We start from the raw sequence: 18,812 nt of genomic DNA, 5'->3' as shown, positions 1-18,812 counted from the left end.
ATGGCACTTCCGGGGAATTTTAAACTGAAACCCTGAACATAACCTGCTCCCAACCACGTCAATTTTTTTTGCATAAGTTACCATGGTAATTTAGCTAGCTAACAAAAAAACAAAGAGTCACTTGGGTAAAACAGAAAACTCTGACTTCAAGCTTGAAAAGGAGGCTCGCAAACTGATTAATCTTGCTTCATAGTGCATCCCCTGGTGAGTAATTTCAAAAATAAAAACAAGACAAAATGATCAGAATCCTTGCAGACTGTTGCAATTGCCGTGATATATGTTACTCTTTATTTCCCTGAATGTCTAAAAGAGGTGGTAAAGTTACCATGAGCCAAAGCACTACAATCATATTGTGGGTAATGGACAATTTGGACATATTGTGGGTAATGGATAATACAATAAGTTTAAAAGAAAATAAACAGAATTATCCTTTAAAAGAGACACATCCATCAGAATAAATTCAGACATTACTCTGCAACAAGGCCTCAGTTTTAGACAATTTGTGGAACTGTATGATATAAAAAAGGGGATATTCCTAATATGGTCAACTCAACAGCTGTCCTCCCACCTACAGTTTAAACCATCTGTAAACAAGGGGCAGCAAATCACAATAAGCTTCCTTAAGGTTGTTTAAACAGCACGTTTAAGACAGACGCTGAAGACCAGATATAAGATAGACATGGATCATTGTGGCATGTTAATCATGCAAAGCTACTCTAATAAAGTAGCTCTGGAAATGAGCATGAATGCTTGCATTCCTGAACTTTCATCTTAATTTATCCCTGTTCTATCTTCCTATCCATTTTTCCTCATTTGTATCTCGTCTCCCTGCTTTTCTTGTGGTTTGCCTCCGCCACTCATAGATGCACACATCAACACCTCTACACTACAACCCACATCTCACTCATCGCTTCTCATTTGTTTCATTTTTCTCTTCCCAGCTACCTCCCTCCCTCATATTTTCACTCTCTCGACATAATGATTCAGTGACACTTGTCTTTTCGCTTCAGTGTTATGCCAACAGGAGGAGCACACACACTTACACACTCGTAAACACAGGAGAGAGTTGGGAGAGATTTGGAGAGTAATGATAAGTCTACTCCAGTCCATCCTCAACAACAAACAGTGTGTGTGACACGCTCTGAGCTGAGGTCAGGGGTCAGGTGGTGTTTCGATTTCTTTTGTACCCTCTGTGCTGGCGGGGTCACACAGCCCTCACAGACAGCTGCTGTCCATACTGCCTCCATGCTCTGAAGTATGCATCAGAACAGCTAAAGAGAATTAAGGGATTACTTCACTCTCTCTCTCTCACACACATATTTTAACACAGTTTTACTGCAGTAGCATATACAGCCCGTACACAATACTCACACTGCACAGAGATAAAAGGTTATGGGCGGCAATTTTGCTGCATTTTTTCATAATGTTTGCTTTGAGTTCGATAGTGTCAGGCCACAGACTAGCTAGCCTCCCGACCTCTGCCCTGCGCTCAGCACCTGTCGACCCTGTTTACAGGAAGGTTCAGAGGTCAAAGAGGACTTGCCCAGTCAAAACCCCTGATGGAGCTCTTTTTATGGCAGGGACAACACCTGTTAAACACACACACTGGAGATATATTCTCATCAGTGTGATAAACTGAGCAGCCTTGTTAATAATACTGGCAAACACATGCAACTTCAGTCACTTATTAATGAATTAATGATGGCCATTCAGACCGCACATACTCTATAGCAAGAATGCTTACTTTAATGCCCATGTGGGCAGGCTGTGGGTTGCCCACACTAAGCAGAACAGAGTCCACAGTGGGGGCTATTGTATGGTTGCAGTGTACCCACAGTATGCTTGTCATCTAGGTGGGCTGTCCTACGAGGGCATTTGTTGGTTGAGCACCAGAGTTAGGTTGAGAAACTTGCCAAATCTTCTCGGCCAGGGCCAAACCGTTTATTCTGCTACTGACTCTGTGTTATTGTTGTTGTTTATTGGATTGGGTGGTTTTAATTCCAAACTTTAAACAGAAAACCGACAGGGCTGTGCAACAGACCACTGGGCAGACAATTATTACATAAAGAAAGAACAGTCACGAGTAAAAGTTAAAGGGTAACTAAGGCAGGCTGGCCGCACACAAAATAAAAGCTAGGGTTTTAACTAAGGCAAGCCAGCTTCACGCAATCCTACTCACAGCCAGCTAGCAGCTCAAAATTCTAATCAGGCTAGGTTTAAAGCATGCACCAAGGTTCGACAAAGGTCAGCAATATGAATAAGTTCAACAAAGATCGACGAGGGAGGCATGAAGGGCAAACTGCATGTTCAGTCCTAAGCAGCCGCCACTGAGTGAAGGACCTCCAGCCTTTTGTAGCCACAGGTGGGTACGATCAGCCACTGATTGCCTCTTGGAGCATCATGGGATCCCGGGGCAGCCAATCATCCGTGTGGTCTGGCACACTTCATTCTGCATAAGTGAGGGTTGGCACGGGTCTCCCAGTAACCAATCACACACGAGTCCTGAAACACATTGATTTACCTAGAGGAAGGCGGGGCCACCTGAGGCCGGAGGCCGTAACACCCCTCCCCTTAAAACACCAACTAGGTCGGGCAGAAGCGGACGTTGCAGAGTGTGAACAACAACAAAGAACAAACACAGTAAAACATGTTTACAAGCGGGACAGACCATCAGCTAAAACATTTTCAGACCCCCTTTTATGGCGAATACTTAAGTTGTATTCCTGCAACAACAAAGCCCAGCGCATAAGGCGCTGGTTATGATTAAACATACGAGCAAGGAACACAAGTGGGTTGTGGTCGGTGTACACAACAAGAGGCAACATGCTGGACCCCAGGTACACGTGAAAGTGCTGAAGAGCCAACAACAAAGCCAGGGTCTCCTTTTCAATGGTGGAGTAGTTTAGCTGATTTTTATTGAACTTGCGGGAAAAGTAACAAACGGGGTGGTTCAAACCCTGCAAGTCTTCTTGCAACAGCACTGCCCCAGCCCCGACAGCACTGGCATCAACCTCAAGTTTGAATGGTCGCGTCAAATCAGGTGCAGCTAACACAGGAGTATGGCAGAGGAGGGCTTTTGCACTCTCAAAAGCATCCTGACACTCACTTGACCAGCCAAACTCAACCTTCGGGCTGAGTAGGTCAGTCAATGGCTTGACTACAGAGGAGAAATTCTTACAAAAGTTTCTGTAGTAGCCCACCATCCCTAGAAACCTACGCAACTCACGCCTGGTGGTAGGTGTGGGAAACTCTTTAATCACTGCCACTTTGGCATCTATGGGCCGGACCTGTCCACGTCCCACCTCCCGGCCTAAGTACGTCACTGTAGCTTTGGCAAACTCACACTTAGCTAAGTTGAGAGTTAGAGTAGCTTGAGCCAAACGGTGAAATACCTGCTGTAACGTTTCCAAATGATCTTGCCATGTTTCAGTGTAAACTACTAGATCATCTAGGTAGGCACTGCAGTTGGACAGGCCACGGAGGACTTTATTTACTAGCCTCTGGAAGGTGGCAGGAGCGTTACACATGCCGAACGCCATGACTGTGTATTGTAGAAAATCATCAGGTGTAACAAAGGCAGAGATGTTAGAGGCACGTTCAGTTAAAGGGACCTGCCAGTAACCATTAAGAAGATCTAATTTAGTGACATACTGAGCAGTCCCAATACTGTCCACACAATCCTCAACTCTTGGGAGAGGATGTGAGTCAGCCACAGTCACAGAGTTCACCTTCCGGAAGTCTGTAATAAAACGGGGCGAGCCATCTGGCTTAGATTCCACTATACAAGGCGAGCTCCAGGGGCTTTGACTGGGCTTCGCTAAGCCATGTTGCAGCAGATAGTCAGCCTCCTGTTTCATGAGCAAGCGCTTATGGGGGCTGGCTCGATAAGGATGCTGCTTAATAGGTTTAGCTCCCTGGACATCGATGTCATGCTCCAGCACCGTAGTGGAAGTTGGCACATCCCCGAATAAACAGGGGTGTTCCCTAATCAAGGCAATTATGTCTTCTTGCTGCTCTGAAAACAGATGCTCAAGCAAACTCGGCAATGCCTTTAGCATTTCAGAGTTAGGCAGACGGGGTCTAGAACAGGTGGGATAACGTAGTTTTAAGCCATCAACCTCGTCCACCCCTCCTTCCTCTAGGTGGCTTGAGGCTACAATAGGAGCACAGAACCCAGCAGGCTCTGGCGTTGACCGAGGATGGTACAGTTTCAACATGTTTATGTGACAGACGCGTGTTTTGCGTCTGCGGTCGGGAGTGCAAATTACATAATCTGTCTCCCCTCTCTTTTCACAAACTTTAAAGGGGCCACTATACCTCGCAGACAAGGCTGAGCCTGGAACAGGCAAGAGCACAAGAACCTGGTCCCCCACCTGAAAGGTTCTTTTAACAGAAGCCTTATCATAATGGCGTTTCATCTTTCCCTGTGAAGCGGCAAGGTGCTGTTTAGCCAGAGCGTTGGCTTGATTCAAACGCTCACGGAAGTGCTTTACATAACTGCTGACATTCACTTTGAAGACCCCATGTGCGCTTAAAAACGCCTCTTTCAGAGCTTTGAGGGGTCCCCGTGGCCTATGGCCAAATACCAGCTCAGAAGGACTAAAACCAAGTGACTCCTGAACGGCGTCACGGGCAGCAAATAACACAAATGGAACACCCTCATCCCAGCTCTTTTCACTCTCCAGGCAGTATTTGCGTAGCATCGTCTTTAAGGTCTGGTGCCACCGCTCTAATGCACCCTGCGATTCAGGATGATACGCAGAGGACACGACATGCTTGACACCTAGAGTGCTAGCCACTTGGTTGAACAACTTAGACTGAAAGTTTGAGCCCTGGTCGGTCTGTATGACCTTTGGCAAGCCAAACACTGAAAAGAATGTTGTCAACGCCTTAACGACTGCTTTTGCTGTAACCTTATGTAACGGGACAGCCTCGGGGAAACGGGTAGCTGCACACATGATTGTGAGAACGTATTGCTTTCCTGATTTTGTTCTAGGTAGTGGACCCACACAGTCTACTATGACATGGTCAAATGGCTGATCCACTACAGGAATGGGACACAACGGAGCCAGGGGTATGACCTGATTAGGTTTACCTGCAACCTGACATACATGGCAACTGTTGCAAAATTTAGAAACATCACGCTTCATACCAGGCCAAAAGAAATGTTTTAATAGTAGCTGGTATGTTTTCGTGATGCCCAAGTGTCCCGACCACTGGCTTTCATGGGCAAGGGCCAGGATCTTTTGCCGGTACACAGAGGGAACTACAATCTGCTTGACCTTACTCCAATCTGCACCTTCTGCACCAGGTGGAGACCACTGACGCATTAGAACATCATGTTCTACAAAATAGGCTTGTTGCTCTTTCTCGACTTGCTCAGCACTTACCGTACGTTTGAAACAGCTCTGTAGTGTTTCATCAGCTAATTGAGCTGCTGATAGCTGGTCTCTAGTCAAGGGCAGCAAAGAGACCTTAGGAAATGGATCAGGCTCCTCAGGTTTCACAGAGTCTGGGGGTGACAGAACATTGTTTCTGTTAGTGGGCACATCATTCTCCCCGGAAAATGAGGACATCAACACAGAATCAGAGAGGGCAATATCAGTATCTTTACGAGCTTGTGCTCGAGTAATTGCACAGGCTGGATACAGCCCAGGGTGCATAGAAACATCAGAGGCTTTCTGATTCAGGGGGTTGTCTAAAACCTCCAGACGAGGGAGCACTACCCCTCCTGCGATATCATTGCCCAACAGCATGGCCACACCCTCTATTGGCAAGGCCGGGCAAACAGCAACAGGGAAAAATCCTGTAGCAAGGTTTGATTTAATAAAAATTCTGTGAACTGGTCTGGGAGCGTAACCCATCTCTATCCCCCGTAGAACAGAATTAAAACCACATTCACTTTCAGCAGAAAATGGTAATACACTTGAGAGGATGACAGTTTGAGAACCTCCAGTGTCCCTTAAAATACGCACAGGTTTTAACTCAGATGGATTGTCTGTTAGCGATACTGAGCCATCAAAAATGAATGGTTCGAAACAGGGGTCTGGCATCCTACCACCACAACCATGGACCTCATGACGGGCCTCAGCTTTTACAAAACCCACCCCTTTGGGTTGCTGAGCATTTGATGTTTTGCGTTTTAAGGCTAAACAGTCAGCAATCACATGTCCAGTTTTATGACAGTAAAAACATTCACGGTTTTCCCTAGACCCAGACACTTTAGCTGTGTGGCGCTGTTGCACAGGGCTAACCCGTGGCTTCTCACTGTCAGTAAACGAGGCTTTATGAGTGAGTACAAACTCATCAGCAAGAACAGCAGCAGATGCGAGTGATGTCACTTTCTGTTCATTCAAATATAGCACAATACGCTCAGGAATGCACTTCTTAAAATCCTCTAACAAAACTAATTCGCGCAGAGCGTCATAGTCACTCACTTTTGAAGCAACACACCACTTATCAAAGAGAACCCCCTTTTCTCTTGCAAACTCCACATAAGTTTGAGTTGGCAATTTCTTTTGCTGGCGAAACCTCTGCCTATAGGCCTCGGGAACTAGCTCATATGCCTGCAAGACAGCTGTTTTAACGCACGCGTAATCTAAACTGTCCTTTAAAGAAAGTGCAGCCACCACCTCTTGGGCTTTGCTGGACAGTTTGCACTGTAGCAAAAGAGGCCAAATCTCACTAGGCCACTGCAGCGCGCCAGCGATACGTTCAAATGCTGCAAAGTATGTATCAACCTCAGTTTCTCTAAAAGTGGGCACTAAAGAAATGCACTTATTAATTTTAAAAGCAGAAGCGGACGAGGAGGTGGGACCGGAATTGTCAGCAGAGACAGATGAGGCTTGAGACTGAGACTCCAGCTCAAGCTTTCGGAGCCTAACGGCTTTGTCTGCCTCTATTTCCAGCCTTCTTATTTCGAGCTGAACCCGCCTGTTCTGAGCCTTCTCCTCAGCCTCCAATTGGAGACGTGCCAGCCGCACCTTCAGCCGAGCTCCTTCTCTGCCTTCTGAACTCCCAGAAGAGAGTGGGTCATAGCGAGGAAGCGTGCGCGGCGTTTTTCCCCGCTCATCCCCCTCACCATCCCCACTAGAACCATTTTGGCCCTCTTCAACTACAGCAGCTTGGCACACCAGAGACCACAGGTGAAACAGGCACTTGAAGCACACCAGCTCCCACCAACTTGTCCACCACTAAGGCTTTTATATCACACTTACGGAGGGTTTTTGAAACCTGCAGCTGAAAGTGATCCACAATTTGCAGCAAATCATTTTTGCGACAGCTATTAATAATCTCAAGAGATGGGGCAGCTATAAAGTGCTGTAAACAAAACGCAGCCGACATAGTGCTTAATCTCTAGTGATTTTTTTTTTTTTTTTTTTTTGTTTAACCCCCACTCCCAGGAACAAAGACCCCCTATGAGGGATCCCGGACGAGCCCCCACTTATGTTACGACCCGGCTCAAAAGCCGCAACATAAAAAAAAGGAGATGAATAACAGAGTGTGGGTGAGAAGAGGTTTCATCCTAAAATGGAAAACCAGGTTGGCTAAAATGGCTGGTGCCACCAAGGCAAAGACTAGTGCACTGCCGGAAAGCTTGCCTCAGGTATGCTTTTATCCACACCTGACTAGGTGTGGCCAATTAGCACCAGCTGAAAACACTGAGACGATTAAAAGCTGCAGAGGGACGTAACAGAAGTCTGAAGAAACAAGACATATTGTCAATTTAACAATATATTTGTTCAGCAAACATGGGTCTCAGAAGCATTTGGAAGAACTATACAAGCCCACAACAGCCTGGTACCTCTTCCTTATGCTGGTCACCTGATTGGTCACACATTGTTGTGGGATGGCATCACATTCTCCAACCAGCATTTGTTGCAAGTCAGCCAGACTGGTTGTGTGGGTCACTCTGGCACGCCCAAGCTAATCCCGTTCAGAGGGGTTGAGGCCATTCCATCTTCTCCACTTCTAAATTCTGGAGGAAGTTTCTGATAAACCCCACTCTGTCCTAGACCAGATTTGGCAAGTTTTTATTGGCGTAACAATCTGCTGCTCAAGCCACAAATGCATTTTCCTTACAAACGTGGGACCTTTTAAAGGGAAATAAAAAGGCTTTCTAATGGTATAAGATTTGTTGCCAAGAAGCAATGCTACAGCAAAGCAATAATCAAGCAAACATAAATTTAGTTACTTTTTATGTTAAGTTTATTTGATTTGGCAGGTATTTATACTACATGTCCTTCCTGATACAACCTCCCAAAAGATTAATGCATGTATGTAATTTCCCTGTATGATGTTTTCCTTGCCAGCAAACGTGACTGGGAAGGTCCACAGTGGGTGAACTTTGGGACTTCGTGGGCTGGACAAACCTATACTTGGGCCCCGAGTTGGTGTACCCACACAGGGTCGATAGCAGTTTCATGCTTTGGGACTCCACGGACAAGCCCACTGTCTGTTGCCCACAGAAAACGCTCCCTGGGACCCAAAATGGCAAAACTGCAAACCGTCCCAGATGGGTTTTCATTGGTTTACCTACAAGAAAACTACGGATGCACCCAATTGAGGACCATGTGGGATCAGTGCACATTTGCCCTGACCACAGAGCCTTAAACTTTACCCACTGTCGGCCTGCATAGGCATGCTTGCTGGGTCTCAACACAATGACTGGTGGTCACACAGTACCGGTTGGTGAGTCTGCTTGGTTTTCTGTGTGTGGCTAAAATAGTGTGAGAAACAGTGCATATGTTAACCACAGTGACAGTGTGTAACACATCAGTTTCTACTGTTTGTTGAATTGTTTTATCTGCACCCAGTGATTTGGTTTATATTTTTGATTAATAATTCTTGTCGATGCTTTCAACTGCTATAGAGTGAGTTAAGATGCAGAATTGCAAATATTATTTTGAGAAATCAGATGTTGGCCTGTTTCTTTCGGACAACATGTGACACAAATAAATGCAAAGAATTGTGCTGCATTGCTTATGCTGTGGTATCATAATGTTGTTCATGAGGACTTCTGAGCAAAAAGCAGAAGTCCACATAGTGTGTATCAGCCTTGGTTTTTGGTTATGGTGCACTAGACTTCGGTATCAGTTGTGGTTTGTGCTAGTGTTTCCATGAAATGACTATAATAGAAAAAAGACAAAGCGTGTGTATGAGTGGGTGCGTGGAGAGCTGTCAGAGAAGATCTGGTGAGAGTGGGCTAATTGGAGTTAATTCACCATCTGTCTGTGTGAGCCAGCACACAGGGTCATTAGCAGAGACAAGTCCAGCCACAGGGGAGGCCGAGAGGGGAATCACCATCCCTCACTTGCTCTCCTGCTGCCTTTAGTGCTCCTTTCCTTCCTGTCTTGTTATGTCACTCTGCACTTATGACTGTTATCTTGTTATGTTACGACTGGACCGTCTGTACACTCCTGGTGAAAACATTGGTCCCTCTGTAAAGAATAAGATGAAAAGTAAAATCATCTGAATTGTTTGTTTGACTTACCGATTCTGTTTTGAAATGTTTATGATCTAATTTGGTGTACCGTGATGGTACGGTGCCACTTTTTTTTTTGTTTCCCCGGTCCAGCACTGCCCTCTGCTGGGCTGAGGTTGTCCCAGCTGAGCACAGAGACTTCAGACAGAAGAAAAATAAATAAATACACAAATATCCTTCAGCTAAAGAAGATGCCACACAGTGCACTTTAAATGTTGATGCTACAACTCACATTATGCAGACAGCCTGTGCAACATTATACAGTAAGACAAAATTAAGTTACATTTTTTGAGTGATGTCTATTCATTTGTGTGGCTAAACAGTTCTCTGTAGTTCAGATTCGGTTGGTTGATTTTATGTCCCTCTTTATGTACCCTGACCCCTCAAAGTACTTTACACTGCAACCCACAATAAGCTTTTCATACATGTATTCATAGAGTACCTAACCCTGTAAAGGCAAGTGTATGTCACTACATTATCAGTGTGATGTTTTTTCCCAAGAAAACTCAAATAACTTGCACCAAAAAAATGCCAGCTGTAGCAAAATTTTTGCAAATTAAAACTCAAATAACACTGCAGTTTCAAAACATATTTAATTTTCTGGCTATTGTTTAATGGTTCAGGCTTTACAGAGTTATTTCTATACACTTCAGAACGTTATCTGCTTTGTGGGAGGAAAGAAAAAAACCCCTCTGAGAACATGACCGGTGTGTTTTATAGAATTAAAAATAGAAACATACATGATCTTAAAAATGGTCTTGATTAATTAATGATGAGGAAGGAGAAGAAGATGAGTGAGTGTGGAGGTAAGAGGGATAGTTGCTGGCTTGACAGTGTAGAGGACTGTTGAGTATTCTTACTCAAAGGCAGTGTCAGCTTCTCTTCCTTTTCATATCATAATCTCCCAAAACAAAACAGGTCGGTGTACACGTCTTTTTCATTTTAAAGTTGTGATACATTCTTATGTAAATATATATATAATTTTAAATGTTCAAAGGGGTCTTTCATCTGTCCACTTGAAAACAGAAATGCAGTGTGGAGGTTTATGAATACAGTCATGACTCATGCTGACACTCCTCTTTGATTTACCGACTTTTCACCACAGGCTGCTGCTCTGTAGCCCACAACCTAAGGAATATACACATACATAAATCAGTCTAACAGTGCAGAGCACGCATGTATAGCTTGTACTGTGATTTTGGGGGTTTATAGCTTTGCTCTAAGGCGGGGGTGTCAAACATGAGGCCGGGTTGGGGGGGGGGGGGGGAATCGACCCAGCAAAGACTCTAAACCGGCCCCAGTGGAAGACTTTGAGAAATGTGAAGAAGAGCATAAATTTTGGTCTTTAACCAATTGTGTTTTCATACGTTTTACAGCTTTTCCTGCTGAAAAAGACGACCCCAATGGCCACTCATACAACACCGAAGTAACACATTTATGAGTCCGGCTGACAGAGCAACATTTCTTTATTGTATACAAATTGCACTTCTTTTTTTCTTATATTAAAATATCTCAGGGATTAAATGTGCAGTTAAACTTCCTTAAACTGCAGAGGGGAGTTTAAAAAGTTAATCACTCAAATAAACAGTTCATTTTCTTCACCACCAGAAAGGAAGTAAACAATACTTGACATCATGACATAAACTATGTAAAGCAGTACCAAACCGTTTTGCACACATACAGGAGTAACCTTATCTGTTCGACTACAGAAGAACATTTTGCATTTGTACCTGATTACCGGGCTTGCAACGCTTTTCCCATTAAAACCTACTATAGCCTTCTTTGTCTAAGAGCAGTTTCTGTATTTCAGTCCCTTGAAATGCTCTGAAATAACCTGTAAGAGTCTATGTTGTGTGCATTGTGGAGGTTAAGCTGGGCCTTGTGAGCGACTTAGAGGCCCAGAGACAGTCAGGAGCCCAGAAATATGCCAGGAATTACAGATATTTATTGTTTCAGGGTCTTGGGAGAACTGCAGTCAGTGGACCCTGCATTTCTAGCAGTAAAGGTCAAAGGTGGGACGCTACATTCTCACCGCTGCACAAGCACATGACATGAAATCTTACACTTTGAGACTTTCGGTACAAACCTAATACTGAGATAGTTGGGAATCTTGTTGTCCACATTTGTTTAGATAAATAAATACAAAAAAGGATCTTCCATTTGTCTGACAAACCACAAAACCCAGTTCATTAGAAATACACAGAAGTTTGTGTGTGTTGGATTTCAATCGACCTTTTTCAGCTTTTTCAGCAGAAAGAAAAAAGAGATATTGTCAGTTTAATGAATCATTAACAACAAATATATTTGCATGGACAGCACATGCATGAACATCTAAGAATAATTAGAATATTCTACAGAACAGAAAAGTCATTCCAAAGCAGGAAAGCCTTTACAGAGACATGAGGCTCATCACAGCATCTGAAACTCTCATATCAAAAGAGAATATTATAAGCTCTGCTAGTTCTCACACAAAGCTGTAGACCTTTAGCAGCAGCTGTTTTGCTATTGCTCCATAAGCCAAGTGGAAGTGAGACAGCATGAAACTGACAGGAGGCTAAAAGATTTTTTTTTAATCCTGCTGTACTGGGTCACTGTCAGTGTGTAAATCAGTAAAATGATTTCCCTCTCTCGTCCTTTCCTCACTGAGCAATGCACCCGCTGTGTGTCCTCCAGGCAGCCAGAGGTGACCAGGTCAGTGAACGCCTCATTGCAGTAACTCTGGGCTTCCTGCCAGTTTGAGGGCATTAAGGCAAAGTAACAAGTCCACACAGGATGATGGACGTGTGACTATTTCAGGAAGATGGCGTATGTAACACACCAATGATTCATGGCAACTACTTTTACTTAACTATAATATAATAATACTATAATTACTTGAGGTAAAACACAAAGCATTTGGATACACACACATTTTTTAAACTGACTCGTTTCAGTCTAAGTTGTCATAAGATATACATATATATATATATTTACTATTTTCACTGAGCAGCAGCTTGGAGCATCCCTTCATGAGTCACAGATGGGAGCAGGTTACATCTTTCTGTCGTCTTTGTGTGGTGGTGATAGGCTACCAGAACTTCCAGCTTTGCATTTGCCTTCCACATGGATGTAGAATGTGTCGATAATGTATTGCAGAAGAGCTTTTTTGTTTTCTAAACTGATTAAGGGTGTTTAAATAATGAACTAAGATAATTAGGAAATCATATTGGCCACTGTGCCGAGGTTATTGCTGTTGCTCTTTAGTGCTTTGCTCCTGTGTGATGTTTAATGTAGCTGCCAAAGAACAAGAATGTTTGTGTATCTAGGTTAAATTTATATTTGTGCATCAACTTTCTCTGTACACGGAAGCCGTATAGATATGTTTATTCATGTTTGGCTTTGCCCTGCTATCTTTGTTTAGCTGTATACTTATGCTTATTCTTCTGTGTATAAAAGTTATGAGTCAGTTTGTCTGCCCAGTAAACTTGCCATTCAAATATTGAGCCATCAGAGTCAGCATTATTAATTATACATGTAAAAAACAACAACAACAACTACTTGTTGCATTTTCAACTAACAGTCCTACACTGTTGTTTTGGTAGCGCTTCAAATACAACTCACAAAGCATACACTTGTATACTTTGCACATGTCTGTGTGCATGTGGTCATTATATGCATGACAGAACTTCAGACACAAAGCCCTGTTTTGTCTAGATTTGTCTTTATTTATTTACACATGTATGATAAATTCTGAGGTGTATAAAGGCTTGTTCGTATATGTACAAAGGCTTGCTGTAAGATTAAGTGGTTAAATTATGATGACTAAGATGGAAGAGGGTTTTTATCCGTTGTCCTCTCCACCTCACGTATTGAGACCAGAAGATATCCGTCTTTAAAAGGCCTCACTTGGAAACCTGATAGGAAATGAGCCGATCTGTCGATGAATCACGAATACCAGTTTTAACAGTTATAACTGTAGAAAGGCAATTTAGGTGTGTTTTATTTAACAATAAGGTAATTTAACTTTACCTAATTGTACAATCCCAATTCCAAAAAAGTTGCCATTCTGTTTAAATTGTGAATAAAAACACAATGCAGTGATCTGCAAATCTGAAAACTCAACATCCAGGGTTTAAACTGAGATATTTTAATTTATGAGGAAAAATATTAAAAAAGAAAAAGACAAAACAACAACAAAATCAACAACAACAACTGGAGTAACATGTTGTAGTTAATTAGGTTAATTGGCATGACTGGGTATAAAACGAGTATACAGTGGGGCAAAAAAGTATTTAGTCAGCCACCGATTGTGCAAGTTCCCCCACCTAAAATGATGACAGAGGTCAGTAATTTGCACCAGAGGTACACTTCAACTGTGAGAGACAGAATGTGGAAAAAAAAAAATCCATGAATCCACATGGTAGGATTTGTAAAGAATTTATTCGTAAATCAGGGTGGAAAATAAGTATTTGGTCAATAACAAAAATACAACTCAATACTTTGTAACATAACCTTTGTTGGCAATAACAGAGATCAAACGTTTACTATAGGTCTTTACCAGGTTTGCGCACACAGTAGCTGGTATTTTGGCCCATTCCTCCATGCAGATCTTCTCGAGAGCAGTGATGTTTTGGGGCTGTTGCCAAGCAACATGGACTTTCAACTCCCGCCACAGATTTTCTATGGGGTTGAGGTCTGGAGACTGGCTAGGCCACTCCAGGACTTTCAAATGCTTCTTACGGAGCCACTCCTTTGTTGCCCGGGCGGTGTGTTTTGGATCATTGTTATGTTGGAAGACCCAGCCTCGTTTCATCTTCAAAGTTCTCACTGATGGAAGGAGGTTTTGGCTCAAAATCTCACGATACATGGCCCCATTCATTCTGTCCTTAATATGGATCAGTCGTCCTGTCCCCTTGGCAGAAAAACAGCCCCATAGCATGATGTTTCCACCCCCATGCTTCACAGTAGGTATGGTGTTCTTGGGATGCAACTCAGTATTCCTCTTCCTCCAAACACGACGAGTTGAGTTTATACCAAAAAGTTCTACTTTGGTTTCATCTGACCACATGACATTCTCCCAATCCTCTGCTGTATCATCCATGTGCTCTCTGGCAAACTTCAGACGGGCCTGGACATGCACTGGCTTCAGCAGCGGAACACGTCTGGCACTGCGGGATTTGATTCCCTGCCGTTGTAGTGTGTTACTGATGGTGACCGTTGTTACTTTGGTCCCAGCTCTCTGCAGGTCATTCACCAGGTCCCCCCGTGTGGTTCTGGGATCTTTGCTCACCGTTCTCATGATCATTTTGACCCCACGGGATGAGATCTTGCGTGGAGCCCCAGATCGAGGGAGATTATCAGTGGTCTTGTATGTCTATCCCAACTGTTTTGAGACATGGTGCTGCCATCAATTTCAAAATAACCTTATTTTTTCTTTAAATGTTGCATTTTCTCAGTTTAAACATTTGATATGTTTTCAGTGTTTTTATCACTTCATTGTGATAAATTAATTACTGAATTGGAAATGGACAAATTTAACTCAAACATAGTTTATGAATAATTTCTGACCCCTGTTTTTTTGCTGACTGACACATCTATTTTATTTGCAGCCCATAGCACATAAAAACAACAGAAGGTGACCTGGTCCTTTTAGAGACAGGCACATTTACAGTCCATGCATTTCAGAATACATGAAAAACTGAAAGGAATGTTTTGTTGTGTTAACATGGTATTTTTGGAAAGTAGCAAATTCTTTAATGGTGATTGAAATGTGACCAGAACTTGCAAATCGATTATGATTAATCACTTCGATCATGACACACTGCTCTCCCCTACATAAGCTGCTTTTGTAAGTTAAAAGTATCGGCATTGGTATCGGCAATGCTGGCCCTGTGGTTACTTGGTATCGGATCTACCTAAATTTGTAGTATCGCAAAGCACTATTGAGTTTGTTGGGGTTTTTTGTTTGTTTGTTTGTTTTTTAACCATACAATCTTATTTTAAAAAGAAAAAAATGTTCATGGATCCAGTAGGAGTCGCTAGTCGCCGTGCGCTAACAGTTGGTTTATTCATGGGGGAGATCCGGGATGGAAATGCCAAAGAAGATAAAGGAGCCGGGCAGCTGTCGTTGTACGAGAAAACAGCGCGAGAGATAAAAGTTCCTACATAAGAGAGTTTAAGCGTCGCCATGAGCTGGAGTAAAGAATAAGCTGTTCCGGGCGTCTTGGACGAACGGGCTGTCCGACTTTGAAGCTCTCAAGTTTGGACAGCTAGCTGACGCTGCGCCGCTGCTGTTAGCCTAGCTTTGCTAGGTAACTACTACGTCTCCATCTCTGAGTCTCCTGCCTCTGTCTCCACCTTGTCAGCAGTACCGTGCAGCTAGTGGTCATTTTGCGTGCTCTTGTTTTTTATTGACTCTAATAGAGCATGTTTCTTTTTGTCATTCTACACTTGAAGCTGTCCGGTAGCTCGTCTGTATGCTAGCTGACGTTAGCTAACGTTTGCCGGGCCAGACAGCAACTTCGGCAGCAGAGTTTCGGGGGAGTATTGTCGCTCACAAGCAGCCTGTGCTGCCAAAAGGAGTCCGCCTGCAGACATGTTTGAAATGGAGACGCATATCTCGTGCCTTTTCCCGGAAATTTTGGCCATTATTTTCAGTTACCTGGACGTTAAGGACAAAGGGAGAGTAGCCCAAGTGTGCACGGCCTGGAGAGACGCGTCCTACCACAAGTCGGTGTGGAGGGGGGTGGAAGCCAAGCTCCATCTGCGGCGAGCCAACCCGTCTCTGTTCCCCAGCCTGCAGACTCGGGGCATCAAGAAGGTTCAGATTCTCAGCCTGAGGCGAAGTCTGAGTTACGTGATTCAGGGGATGCCGCACATTGAAAGCCTTAACCTGTGTGGGTGTTTCAACCTCACAGACAACGGTCTCGGACATGCCTTTGTGCAGGACATCTCATCCCTGCGAGTGCTGAACCTCAGCCTTTGTAAACAGATCACTGACTCCAGCCTGGGAAGGATCGCTCAGTACCTCAAAAACCTGGAGGTGCTTGAACTCGGGGGATGCAGCAATATCACCAACACGGGCCTGCTGCTCATTGCCTGGGGCTTGCACAGACTCAAGAGCCTTAACCTGCGTAGCTGCAGGCATGTGTCTGACGTGGGCATCGGCCACCTGTCTGGTATGACCCGCAGTGCAGCGGAGGGTTGCCTCACCCTGGAGAAGTTAACTTTGCAGGACTGCCAGAAGCTCACCGACCTCTCCCTCAAACATATCTCAAAGGGCCTAAACAAGCTCAAAGTGCTCAACCTCAGCTTCTGTGGGGGGATATCTGATGCGGGGATGATCCACCTGTCACACATGACCCACCTGTGCAGCCTGAACCTGCGGTCGTGTGATAACATCAGTGACACCGGGATAATGCATCTGGCCACGGGCTCCCTCCGGCTCACCGGGCTTGACGTCTCCTTCTGTGATAAGATTGCTGACCAGAGCCTGGCTTACATTGCCCAGGGGCTATATCAACTGAAGTCTCTGTCTCTGTGCTCTTGTCACATCAGTGACGATGGCATTAACAGGATGGTACGCCAGATGCACGAACTCAAGACTCTAAACATTGGACAGTGTGTGCGAATCACAGACAAAGGCTTGGAATTGATAGCTGACCACTTGAGCCAGCTGACAGGGATCGATCTGTATGGTTGTACTAAGATCACCAAGAGGGGCTTGGAGAGGATAACACAGCTCCCGTGCCTTAAAGTGTTAAACCTGGGACTGTGGCAGATGACCGAGAGTGAGAGGGTGAGGTGAAAGCTCTCCTGTTCAGTCCACATTTCAGAGGAGACTCTGCTTCCATTCTTAAATTTACCTTCTATGCTGCGACTAAAAACGAGGAGCCGGACTCGGCATTCATCACTGGAATATTGTTCACCTCTGCTGCAATACTCTGACTTTATTTCAGTCTTGTCCTCTCCTTCCTTAAAGTACCCCAATTATGCTCATTTAGAGGGTCTGAATTTTTTATTTTAGGGATCTACCAGAATTTATTTCATGCTGTCATTGCTGCTCAGGTTGCATTGACCTAGCCCTCCACAATCTGTTGCCTGATTTAAAAAAAAAAAGAAAGAAAAGGCTTTAGCCACAGTAGAAACGCATGCTTTTCAACTTTCTAAGTGATTGTTTTGTTAGAGTGACAGCCGCTTTAGATTAGTCTAAATAGTCTCCACTATTTTATGCTCAGTCTGCTGGCTAACATCAAAACCAGAAAAATTTGGAAACAAAAGAAGCTTGGTTGTGAATTTGTATTAAAATATGGTGTATATGTGCACAGAGTAAGGATATGAGTATTTTTAAAATGTGATGTAAATTTCAGAGGCAACAAAATCCAGAATGAGGTATTTCGGTCCAGCAGCAATGTTTTCTGTGGGAAAAGAGAAACTGTATTTGTTATAGACAACACAAAAAAAGGATGAGGGAAACCACCCAAAGCATAATAGGGGCACTTTAAATCTCAGCCTGTGTACAGTTCCTACTGTCTAGCTACCTCATTCATTGAACACAGGAGTGCCTGCTGTTGCTAAATACTAGATTAGAGTTTATATTTTTGTGACTCACATACCAATGGAGATTTTGATTTCTCTTTTTCATCCTTTTTTTTTGGTTTTCTGAGTAACAGCTAGGCATTTAACTTTAAACAGAAGTGCTCGAGTGCTTGAAGTTTTTGTAATAGATTTTGTTTGTTTTTTTTCTTTACCTGTAACATTTTTTTTTTGTAATTGAATGACTAAAATTTGTACTTCAAATTGAAGTGGGTGAATCACTCCTGTCTTTGTTTACCTATGTTTAGTGGCCTCCCTTTCATATTACTGAGGAAGTAAGTTATGTATCACGTCTAAGGTTTATCATCACATATACAGTGAGGTGTAGTCATTAGCAACTACCAAGACTATATGCAATACTTTCAACTGGCGCTTCCAATGATAACACCAGAGTATTTCTTTAAAAAAAAAAAAGAAAAAAAAGCAGTAATTTAAGATTGTTTTATATTCATACAGGAGTGATATTTATGAATAAAGAGGACAAATATGTTTGATTCTTGTCTCTTATTTGTAACAGCTGTACCAACTTTGATTAGGTGTATGATTATAAGCTTTTATTTCTGTGGTTTGTACAGCTTCTATTGGCTGTGCAGTATGTTCGATCAGTTTTTGGTATATTTCTATAGTATAATGCTGAGTTATATCTGAAGTTGGCATAATACAAATGCTGCATAGTCAAATTTGTTAACTGCTATGGTCAAAATCTGAACCACAGAACATGCATTTGATGTATTTCAACAAAATATATTTATTT

At 43.3% G+C, this 18,812-nt stretch overlaps 1 protein-coding gene across 1 annotated transcript; it reads left to right on the top strand.

The window, feature by feature from the left end:
- The first annotated feature begins 15,372 nt into the window (after window positions 1-15,372).
- Window positions 15,373-18,547, top strand: LOC147324533 (F-box/LRR-repeat protein 14-like). Its single transcript, XM_086298386.1, has one exon. The coding sequence runs from the start codon at window positions 16,059-16,061 to the stop codon at window positions 17,268-17,270; it is 1,212 nt and encodes a 403-aa protein (XP_086154512.1). The 5' UTR covers window positions 15,373-16,058; the 3' UTR covers window positions 17,271-18,547.
- Window positions 18,548-18,812: the final 265 nt, after the last annotated feature.

The sequence above is a fragment of the Aulonocara sp. 'chitande type north' Nkhata Bay genome, linkage group LG7 (genome assembly GCF_057382095.1).
Source record: "Aulonocara sp. 'chitande type north' Nkhata Bay isolate Kocher_YH1m ecotype deep benthic linkage group LG7, A_spYH_male_GT1.1, whole genome shotgun sequence".
NCBI lineage: Eukaryota > Metazoa > Chordata > Actinopteri > Cichliformes > Cichlidae > Aulonocara > Aulonocara sp. 'chitande type north' Nkhata Bay.
Note: the sequence above shows the minus strand (reverse complement) of the source record. Positions and strands in the feature narration are given on the sequence as shown.